Source organism: Pelobates fuscus, chromosome 5 (assembly GCF_036172605.1).
Source record: "Pelobates fuscus isolate aPelFus1 chromosome 5, aPelFus1.pri, whole genome shotgun sequence".
In the NCBI taxonomy this organism is placed as follows: domain Eukaryota; kingdom Metazoa; phylum Chordata; class Amphibia; order Anura; family Pelobatidae; genus Pelobates; species Pelobates fuscus.
Genome location: NC_086321.1, coordinates 287,147,818 through 287,160,161, shown reverse-complemented (window position 1 = coordinate 287,160,161; position 12,344 = coordinate 287,147,818). Strand labels below are relative to the sequence as shown.

Here is a 12,344-nt window from a genome sequence, read left to right as displayed (position 1 = left end):
CAAAGCGTGAGGATGTCCGACAACGTTTTAGGGAGTTAAAGTCCATAAAAATGCAGGAAGTACCTATAGCGGCTGTCAGCTGTTTTACATTGAAGGGTTAAGGGGACAGGGACACTGCACCCAGACCACTTCAATGAGATTAATGAAATTAGTGTCCCTTTAAGTACAGGTGTAACAGACACTCTAGACGTCAGTATAAACAGAAGTTTATAAACCACAGATTATTCCATATTGGAAATATGGCCAGCCTGTTTTTTTACCATCCACAGCCTTTCTTTAAATGTATTCTAGGATTTTAGAGTCAAGACAGGGAATTCAAAATATGAGAGTCATGAGGTGTCTGGCAGCTGCCGAATCTGCTGGGTTCCAGCTTCATTAGTTAAACCTGCCATGCTGGACCATGGCAGAGTGGTCAGCTGTTTTTCAGTTATGTCATTGGATTTCCACTGCATCATATAAAGGCATTAATGTTTTATGCACCTACCACGTGAAAATATACCACGGAACTCAGGGAGCAGAACAACACAAGTTTAATTAAAGGACACTGTAATCTGTCAGCTTGAGCAGCTGGTTTGTAAATTCTAACCTGCTTGTGCTTGAATTGGAGGAATTTTTGGGTGAACCCTTCTTAGTAAGAAATAAATTAACAGTAAAATCTGCATGGAAATGAGTAGAATAGTTTTGGGACCTTAAATATATTAGGTTAATTTGCATAGAAAATCTATTTTACTTAGCATTATTTAGATTTCATTATCTTTTTTTTGTATTTGCTTACAAAAATAAAAAAAATTAAAAGTACCTAATGTTTACAGTCACCACAGATCCACCATCAGATGTCCATGTGAGTAGGGTTGGAGATTTAGAGGACCAGTTGAGTGTCCGATGGAGCTCTCCTCCAGCTTTAAAAGACTTTTTGTTCCAAGCAAAGTACCAGATTCGATATAGAGTAGAAGACAGTACTGAGTGGAAGGTAAGATCATTTTATCTTTATTTTTAAATTGCTTAAAATAGACATATACAATGCCTTTTGGTCAATGGAGTCCTGTAAATGATGAATGACGTGTCTGTGACAGAGCTCAACACTCTCTTTGAGTGTCTTCGTCAAGGGTCCCTCTCTGTCAGCACTGGATGCCTGGAGTGATTACAGCTGTTATATCTATTTTACTCAAACACTGGACGAGACTAGACAAGACTTTATTGAGAAAAAGGCACACTTTTATACAAATGACCCCAACCCCACGCTGAGTTTGGGAGATAACTATAGCAGTAAACTATAAGTAAAATTATCTCCAGACATCAGGACACAATTACAAGATACCCCAAAACATATGAAATGACACAAATAATCCTCACATGTGTTATATCCCCAGATTGCTCTCCACCATCTTTGGTAAAAAGAGCGTTATTGGTGTTGAATCGCTATCCGGTGAAAGTCTGAGTGTCTTCTAGTAGACTCATGGTTTTCCCTGCGGGACTTGGTTCCCGGGTGCGTTTTAGTGAGAGTACTCTTCAGGGCTTGTTCTGGCAAAACATAAGGGGAAAACCATTGAGTATGACTTCAGCTCTGAAGTGAGAAATCAGGGTGAATGTCCCTGTATAGTGGTAGAACTGTAGTTCTGTCATAATGTCAAATAAAATAAAATGGCCAAATTAACCTGTCTCTTGATATCCAAGCCTTAGCTATAGATATGTACCAGTTTACAAAGAATTATACCCATAATCTTGTTCAGATAAAAAAGGGCATTCATAGAAATCTACTTTTAATGACTGTTCTGGTCATTATAAATGTACTATGTTGCTCTGTGCGGGCCTGTATCTGGCTGTCATTGTCTTTCATTCCCCTATTCTCCAGCCACACAAAGAGATCTCCAAAAATTAATGTGAAAGTGCATTTATGTCAAAGTATAGAATTGCATTGTGCTAAATTAAAACAGGCTTTCTTAACGACTTATTTCTTGATCCACTCATAGAAATATCTAACTATAACGTTATTCTTATAATTATTATTAGAGTAGTAAAATATTGCAAAGTGGTATACATTGGTTACTCCCAAGGTCAATTCATATGAAGTAGACATATGTGCCAAACTAGATTAAAGTAACCCCTTTTAAGCTCCCTTCAACCTCTATTACCTTTTCCCTGTATTATTTATGCAGAAATCGAATTACAATATAAGAACATAAAACTCTGAGAAATAGAGACACCTGCTGGAAGATCTCTCTCATACCACTAACCATCTTTACAAATCACAAGCACATTATACAATATATCAGTACTGCCAAAAGACTAAACTCCCCAAACATGAATGTTATCTCCTATGTATTTGCCTATAGCAAAATTCTAGTTGATGCACCATTACACCATTATATAATTAATGAAGCAGAAATGATGATTCACAACATATGGCACCCCCTAACTTGATAACAGAACATTCTTAAGAAAGGTTATTGGTCACATATTTTGTATCACACAATTTGCCAATGCAACATTTTATTTAGTTCTTCTTTCTGGTAGGTATCATTTCACCAAATGAAGGCTGAACAAAATATTCTTCTCCAACATTATTATTCTCTAGTTGCAGTCCATCCTGGAGGTCACAAAAGCCCTCTCCATCATCAAGAGAACTTTCTGGTGACATTCTGGAATTAAGTCAAAGAGCATATAGCAGCCTGTTGTAATGAGTAACCACAACCAATTGTGCTTTTGTTGTATAGTTTTCTGAAAAAGTTGAGCATTCACTTTTGTTTTGATCTACCTGTCCATTGATTTATTTCTGGATTAACCACCATCCAAAACACAATCCCCACGGATATATTCTCCAAAATGACCAATTCCATACCTTTTAAGATCATATACTATGGAGTTATATGCACCAGATATGTATTCTGGAATTAATCTTAAACATGGATTACCAAAAGAAATTGTGACACACATAAATTGCTAAGAATACCTCCTAGATCTGGAGTGCCATTTGGTCCATGATATCAGCATCATATTCGCCTCATGGGCCAACATTCCAAAACCAAACCCAACAAAAAAAGGCTAATTAGTCTTTTAAATAGCACTTTAAACCTATATACTAAGGTCCCTTGAACCCTGGCCCTCCAGATCTTGATGGCCAATACTTACTATAATTCTTTAAATGCAATAGATGACTAGAGAATCATGGACGTTTTAGTTCTGCAAGATCTAGGGGCTTACATGCCATACCAATGACCAACATGGTTAATTATCTGATCTTCCAGTACATTTTGTCAAAATGCTGGCTAATATAAAGAAGCCAGCAAAAAATCTGAATTATTTTATTGATACTGATACTTTTATGCTTTCACTATAGCTTCATAACAAACACATAATGACAAATACAGGATGATGTAGAATTGTACTTAATTTTGTAACTCATCTATGATAAGATTTTAAATTACAGACAATAATTTTGTCCCAAACACACTGCTTTTTACGCAAGTATGTATTTAAAACTAGAAAGATATTTAAATTTTATACTGATCACATCATCTCCTAGTTTATTTTTTTTATTGTAATTTATCCTTATTTGCTCCTCTTCTATCACATAACTATGTAAAACTATCACACTTCACTTCAAGTTGTGTCTAGGGCACACTATATATAATTAATAATAATCACAAAAAAAAAAAAATTAGGAGTTGTATTGATTGACATCCGTAGTTCATTTAAGGGTAACTCACGAACAAATGCACATTGGAAACATATGTAATCATATGAAGGATTAATTTATTTTAAAATATATCTTCCCCATTGTTTATTCTCCATCCAAACAGGTGGTTGATGATGTGGGTAACCAAACCTCCTGCCGTCTTGCTGGTCTAAAGCCAGGAACTGTTTATTTTGTTCAAATTCGATGTAACCCATTTGGAATCTATGGGTCTAAAAAAGCTGGTATCTGGAGTGACTGGAGCAATCCCACTGCTGCCTCAACCCCAAGAAGTGGTTAGTATTCTACTCCTTTTCAAATTGGATAACAGATGCTTATTAACTAATACTTCCTTCTCAACCACGGAATCAGCAGTCAGATCTTTTCTTTGATCAAGAAGCTGTTACCCCAATATTGTTTTTGCAAATATCCATCCAGTTGCTGATTAAACATCTCTACAGACTCTGATAAAACCACCTCTGCAGGCAAAGAATTCCATATCCTTGTTGTTCTTATTGTAAAAAAAACATTTCCTTATAAAGAGGCAAAAAATATATTTTCATCCTAGGAATTAATGCCCCTTTTATACATGAACAGTAGCATATTGTGTGGAATTATATTGAATGCCTTGGCAAAATCCATGTAGGTCACATCCACTGCAACACCCTGATATACTTCTAATTACTTCTTCGTAGAATGTAATTAAGCTTGACATTACCTATGTTTCATACAACCATGCTGATTTTTGCTAATAACAATGTGCAAATAACCAGCAATGAATTCCTGAAAATTATCCATTAATAACCCTTCAAATACCACAGAAGTTAAGCTCACCGACCTATAATTTCCAGGCAAATATTTTGAACCCTTGTTGAATATAGGAACCACAACATTATTTTTGGATTAACTTTTAAACTAATTAATATTTTGGATAACATTCTAAAATTATTTCATAAAAATATTTAAAAAAAAAATACATTTTTAAAAGTATAAAAAAGAAATGTAATATATAAAAAAATTTATATATAATTAAAAAAAAAAAAAAAATTAAAATGTTTTTTCAAAAATCCAACATGGTTTTATTTAGGTGTCTCTAAAGAGTAGCAAAGTTTATCAAAGTGTTGTAAATTGAAAAATGTTTTAAAAGTTGAATAATCACTAATGAAGTATTATACTAATACCTGTGGTTTCCATCACAATTGGACACCTCTCGTCTGTTTCTTTCAAGAACTGCTGGCCCCAAGTATTTTGCAAGTGAGCTCTTTTTGGATTTTATAAACCTGGATAATTTGAATGTTATTTACAAAATTATTGATTTTTGTCCTATGAGAATTTTGCCAGAAAAGAATGTTAGTTCTATCATTTTCACATTTCTGAAAAGAAAAATCAACATATTCAAATGAATAAATTACTTTGGTTATGTGATTACACATATGTCATTATGAACAATGCCAAAATACATATAAAGCAGCATTTACCAGGTTTTTACAGTTTATGCTTTGCTTGTAGTGACATAAGTCCAAACAAGCTTCCTATATCTTTAAGAAACATGTTCGTAAAGTAAAATTTCCTTTGACTTTGCCAGAAAATTTAAAAAACACAAAATTTTCTCTCTAGCTTGGAGCTTATCAGTGATGCATCATGTGCACATAAACTGAGCATAATGATGCAAGACACTAATTAATTAGTAGTTCATTTCACTGAACAAACATAATTTAAACAGCTCACCTGACATGGCCAGGATTGCTTGACAAAATCAGTTCAACCAAACCCTATACAAAGTTTTCTATAAATAGTATTTTTTAAAATTTTCAAATATTTTGTCAGTGTATTATTGCTTTTTATTTGGGGCTGTGTCATGATACCTGGCCCTTGCAACCACGGACAATCACAGAAATGACGTCACTTCTGTGCACATTCTCCACTCGTCCCTAGCTTCCTCGTGCCTAAAACTGAAGTTATATATGACATGGATCCCATCCATTTGTCTTCTTTTATATAGTCAGTCTATGTGCTGTTTTTTATGTTGTGTACACACTTGTGACATCAAAACCCTTTTTAACCAATCACAAACCACTATAGGGTATATATACTTCCTGGTTGTCCTTCTTACCTTGCCCTCGCTTGTTTTTTGTTTACCTGAGAGTGCATTCTTATTTTTCTGGTAACTCACCCTGGCTTGTTGGAAATTTTCTGTTTTCCGTTATCCTGACCTTGGCTTATATTTTCGCTATTCCGATTATTTATTACCCTTTGACCTTTGCTTTTCTACATTTATTCCTAACCTGCTTGCAGACATATTTAGTATCTGTCAACAGTGCAGCCTGGCCACTCTAAGGCCAGCAAGCACTTCTGTCCTATTTATGCCTGGGTTTGTGTGTTATGGTTAGGTCAGTCCTGACAAGCTAAAGATAAATAAAATTCAAATGGCAAGTATATATATATATATATATATATATATATATATTTTATTTCACAGGTATTATTTAATGCCCCACACTTACTATGGGACAGGAAGGGTTTATTTAATTTAAGAGGAAGAGGCCATACCACTAATTGTGAGACAATTGCCTATCCACCCCCCTTGTATAATTACTTAAAGCCGCCACCAGCTGCCCAGGGTGGGAGCTTGGACGGGGCATTATATCTCCCCTTGAATATTAAATTATTTTAACCCCTCCTACTGCTATTAGGTATATGAGGATAGAGGTGCGGGCTTTGATCTGTCCACCCCCCCTCCCCCATTATTTATTTTAATGTCCCCCACCAATTGCCTACAGGTGGGGGCAGAGGGGGAACTATTGCATTCAGGTACCGAATACAGAGTACATTAAGCTTTAGTTGTTCTGGTGACTATAGTGTCCCTTTAAACAAAAGAAGTTTAAGAAAATGCATTGGATCCCGATGTTTACACAACTGACTGAATGAATGTATGGAAGGAGATATGTATGTATAAAACCGTGGAGCATAGGAATGAAAATTCAAATAATAAATCCAATATATTGGTCCTTAATCCACCCCATACAATCGAAAAAAGCCCCAAAACATCCAAGTTTGCCATAGTGGTTTTCCCATGGTAGTAAGTGTCAAACCAGTTTTGAATAGTCCGACCCTCTGCTTAAATACAGCTAAAGTGGAAGTTTACGATCTGTGTTAGATGTATCTGTTTTGCCCCTATTTGGTAGGAATTCACAGGTTGGGAACATCAGATGATGCTCTCAACCAATGAATTAAATCCAGAGACAGGCAGAATTAAAGGGACACTCCAGGCACCCAGACCACTTCTGCCCATTGGAGTGGTCTGTGTGCCAACTCCCACTACCTTTAACCCTGAAGTGTAATTATTGCAGTTTTTTTATTAAACTGCAATAATTACCTTGCAGTGTCTATAGCGTCGCTGGACATTCTCACGCTGTGTGAGGACCTCCAGCGTCGCTCAATTCCCCATAGGAAAGTATTGAAAAGCATTTTCAAAGCTTTCCAATGGAGAGCTCTAATACGCGTGCTCGGCATTGCCGCGCATGCGCATTAGGTCTCCCTGGCCGATGGGCGGGATCAGTCTCGCCCACCGGCTGACGTAAGCAAGGGGAGGAGCGGCGGCGACCCAAAACCACCACCGAGGGATATCGGCGGGGGTCTCAGGTAAGTGACTGAAGGGGTTTTCACCCCTTCAGCAACCAAGGATGGGAGATGGGAGGGAGAGGGGACCTGCAGAGCCAGGAAAACAGATTGTTTTCCTGGCACTGGAGTGTCCCTTTAATGTCACTAATCTAGGTAATTTCACTAGTGATATCTAATAATATATATTATTATAAGTTTATAACCTCAGAAGTACTAAAAGAATAGCAGACCTCATCTATTTATCATAGACTTAATTCAAGGACATATTTTGGTCTTTAAGAAAAGTTCAGCTCACTACCTGTGATATATTTAAAAACGAAGTTCCCAGTGGCAAAAAACAAAGCATGTTTAGTCAAAACCTTTTGGAGAGCTGGAGGGAGGCATACATTTCCAAGTAGTTTCTTTTGTTCACATTGAACCACCACCTGATGTTTAATTTCAGAATTGTCTTGTCCTATATTCTTTGACATTTCTCAGTGACTAGATTACAATTTGGCTGTATTCATAATGACAATAACATTGACACGGAGGCTTATGGCAACACACAATCTATCTTCTTTTCCATCAAAAGTGGATGATATTTGGAACAGATAGGACTTGGATAGTTGGCTGTACAGTTAATATTGTACAGGCTGCTCCTTATCCTAGGCAAGAATGTCTTAACTATGCTCAGACACCTGGTGTTCTTGCAAAAACGCCAATTCTTGAAAATTATTTCCCAGTGGGGAAATACCTCTTGTTTTTTATACCTAATCTAGTGCCAGCAGATTTCAACAGTCCTCTGTTTCTTATTTATTAACTGATCCCCATGTTATTATTTTCCGGTTTTTATAATCCTGGATATAAACAGGATTTGAAGAAAACAGCTAGGCTAACTCCCTAGGCAAATAATTTTAAACAATAATAGATATATTTCTTTTGTTTATGCCTCAGATACAGTTGATGAAACTATTAGAAAAACATTATTTTGCCCAAGACCAGGAAAGAAGGATGTGTATTCAAATTAAGTAATTGACTCCTAGAAGCTGCAAAACTGTAGAGGAATTTCTATTTCACTGGTGTATGGATGTGTGAACATGTCTTCATCTGATACAGTTCTCCAGGGAAAGGGGTTAATACCACCTGTGACCTGGGGGATTTCATGGATGAAAACATGCACGATTGTGCTAGCGCTTCCTACAAAACATTACCGTGCCGTCTATTTCATTTAAGCAGTTATTTCATGAACTGCTCAGAAAACTAATTCCTACGGTGTCTCTTCCACTAAGGCCTGGAGATTTATCTTTTAGCAGCTCCCCTGATCAAACCTAAAACTGCTCGTCTGACATCTGTAACGTTGCTGTTTATGCTATATATTCCTCATCTCCAGTCTAAAATATGCTCCTTTAACCCCTTAATGACCAAACTTCTGGAATAAAAGGGAATCATGACATGTCACACATGTCATGTGTCCTTAAGGGGTTAAGCCAACCATAACCTAGAATTTAATGTGTTCTATTACCTTTGCCTCATGAACATGGATTGCAGTTGTAGTTGCCTTAAAGGAACACTATAGTCACCCAGACTACTTCATCTGAATGAAATGGTTTGGGTGCAGTGGTCTTGACCTTTCTTTTTAACCCTCCAATATAAAATATTGCAGTTTTTCAGAAACTGCAATGTCATATCCCCAGCATTAGTACACCATTGAGCTGGACACAGGTGGGCAGATAGTAAATATTAAGATTACATCACCAGCTGTACCCAAATGGGGCAGCAAAAGAGGAAGGTCTGTCTGACGAATGGGCTGTTTGGGATACTGTGAATGCATGCAGGGCTACCTGGGTTGCCATTCTGTGAACTTGGTAAATTGATTGTTATAAACTTTATATCACTCTCCTGCATACCTTGCGGTATACAAACTAAAAAACTTCAAATAAAGATTGTAAAAAAAAATCCCCACAAACAAACAGACAGACAAACTTTACTTATCTTACAAAAATATATTAATCAGAACAAAACCATTAAGTTAATGAGAAGCACTTCTGTTAGTGATTTCAATTAAACCGTTAAATAAATTATTATGAGTGCAGTTTTTCTTGTGTCTTATACAGAGAGGATCACTGGGGTATGCGATCCTAAGAGTGGGGAGCAAAATTCAACATTGCGACGGGAACTGAAGCAGTTCTTTGGATGGGTCAAGAAACACGCGTATGGCTGCTCCAACCTCAGCATCAAGCTTTATGACCAGTGGAGAGTGTGGCTGCAGAAATCACACAAAACACGGAACCAGGTAGGTAAGGCACATTTAATTTTTCATATTATCTTTTACATCACAATTCCTAACTATAAACCCATGAGTGCCAGTGAGTCAGCACAGTTCAAATTTGCCACACCAACAGAGTGTTAGGTGTAATGTCATAATAGTGAAAATATCATGTGTCCATTGTACACAATATACTGTTTGTTCATTGCTGAATTAACAGACTACAAGAACATGGACCAAATATACATCATATATAATATTTAACCTCTACCAGTAAGATTGTATGTGAACAGAGTGTCAAAATCTCTGCCTTTTAGGACTGTCTGTGGTAATGAGTAGGGTACAGTGGTGTTCACACTGCTCCCCCGTATTGAGATCCACGATGTTCTTAATATTATGCAGAGCTAGAACAGGTAAAATGTTAAAAATAGACTCCATAAAGAAAGGAACTTATATTGTATGTGTGCATTGTGTGTGTAAGTGTGTCAACATGGTTCTTAATGCACCCACCTACATATATATATATATATATATATATATGTTTGGTGTTTGTGACTAGGTGGGTGAATGTGAGTAGTTTGATGTATGATTGGATTCTGATTAAGTGGGTGATTGGATGATAAGTGGGACAGGGATGTGAGAGGTTGGTTTGTAGTATTGTATTAGTGTGCATGTGAATATCAACTGTTTTTGGATAGGACCTAGGTGGATGGAGAGCTGTAGAATGTGTTTGGGAGGGACATGGTCTGTAGGGTACGCATGGCGGAAAATTGAGGCTGTGTGGTATGTGTACAGTGGTGGTATAAGGTTTGTAGTGTTTGGGGATGGGGATGTAATGTGTGATTGGTGGATGATAGGGACTGTTGTGTGAGAGCTGAGGGGAAAATGTGTATGTGTTGGGGGGAGGTAAGGCTGCAGTGTGTATTGGGGCTATATATATATATATATATATATATATATATATATATATATTTTATATGTACTAATTGCTAAGTTAAGGGATCTCAATTTTCATACATTGCCTATGAACGCGTTGAACTTTTCTTCACTCACTTTATTCCTCTCTACTGATACCCCTTCTCTCACTTTATTACTCTTTTCTCATGTTCACTTTTAACTTTCTGGTTCCCATCTTCTCTCATCATCCTTCCCCTATAAGTTTACCCAGCTTCTAAATCTAAGCACTCACCTGATTGTTGGCCAGTGGTGATGGGGTTGCTCAGTTACTGCAGGCAGCCGGAGGTAGAGGAGGTCACGCAGGATTACGATGATGACGTAATCTCTGCATGCTCTCTCCGCATGATAATTTCCGCATGCTCTCCTTCAGCTGCCCGCAGGGGAGAGAGGACCAACCACCAGGAATTCCAAGTAAGAAGGGGAAAGTTATTTTCCTTCTCACCCGAGTCACTTTTTTTGTACCAGCAACAAAAAGAGACACCATCAAGGAGGAACCCTCTTCAGCTTGCCGATTCAAGGCCATGGCCTTGGTGGCCTTATTAGAAATATGGCCCTGCACATTTTTGAGTACAATAAAAGCACATGTCAAACAGCAGGCAGGCATGGATAATATATTCATCAGAATCTACACAAATTCCTTTATCTTATTCCTTAATATATTTCTGTAAGTGTCAAAATCACTGTATTTTCCTACTAGACAGGAGTCCATGAAATTGCCTAGCCCCATTTGCCATCCATATGTGAAGAAAGAGGTGGGGGGGGGACTATACCCTGCCTTGGGCCCTGTGGGATCTCAGTTCTCTGTAAAGTCTACATGTTATATTTAATTTTCTTGTAGCCCTAACTAACCCTTGCTAGCTGTAACTCTAACTAACCCTAACTGGTTAGTGAATTGGCCCACAGCCTGAGTGATTACTGAGTAATTTCCTTAGCTGTCAGCTAATTTGCTCCCTGGGTGATTAGACATTTCGAATTTAGTTCACTCTTGCTGGATAGCCCCACTGATAGCTGATCCCAGCATGCACTGCTGCAGCCAAGCATTAGCTGTCAATCACAGCTGTCACACTGGGCCTGTGGATATTTATGTGATGACTCCATAGAAGGTATTAGTAAAAAGTCTGGCCTTGCCGATCTTGGCAAGAATAGATTTTTGACAGAACTTTAAACAAACTGTATAAATGGTAGTGTTGTACTTTAGTACGGCAACCGTCAAAAAGGGCTTAAGTTGACCAGGATCGTGACCCTATTGCTTACTAATGTCATTACAGCAGGTTTGATTTTCTTGTTGCCGACTGCAGAAATACTCCTTGTAGACATCAGAAGAAAACACTCCATAGTCCCAGCACTCAAATCTATAAATAAAATTGTAAAACAATAATTGAAAGTGGTTTTATGTCATGAAATGATGAAATTAGCTTATATGCTTATATGTTAGTTATTTATTTATTGATCTGTCTACACCTATATATTTACTTGACCAAACCCAGAATCGTCTCAAAACGTGTGCACCAAATTTTGTTGAATCAAACTTTGCTGTAGCTCTGTTATAGCAATGCTTGACATGCAAGACAAAACAAATCTACAGATCTTTAAAAACTTTATTCAAGCAAATGGTTTCTCTACATATTTTTCTGTTAGCTTTGCAATTCTTAAGCTTTATGGATAAAATATACCATGTCATTTTATAAATACATAACACATAACAAAATATAATCATACAATATTAAATATAAACCTGGTTTCTATTGTTCATGTCAAAATAATTAGAAGCATAAAAAATGGATGATCAGTCAGGATTTTCTCTAATCCTTAAAAATCATAATTATTTACTTCTTTTTAGATCTCTTC

General features: G+C 37.0%; 1 protein-coding gene across 5 annotated transcripts in view; it reads left to right on the top strand.

Moving 5' to 3' along the window:
- The window catches only part of CRLF1 (cytokine receptor like factor 1), a 161,617-nt gene that overhangs the window by 116,517 nt on the left and 32,756 nt on the right, over nucleotides 1-12,344 (top strand). For 2 of the 5 annotated variants that reach the window (XM_063457309.1, XM_063457310.1), the window contains exons 5-7: nucleotides 813-970; nucleotides 3,801-3,969; nucleotides 9,367-9,566. In XM_063457309.1, the coding sequence (XP_063313379.1) occupies nucleotides 813-970; nucleotides 3,801-3,969; nucleotides 9,367-9,566 (527 nt within the window). Of the gene's footprint in view, nucleotides 1-812; nucleotides 971-3,800; nucleotides 3,970-9,366; nucleotides 9,571-12,344 lie in introns of all 5 variants that reach the window. The other 3 variants (XM_063457307.1, XM_063457311.1, XM_063457308.1) reach the window with 2 other exon arrangements.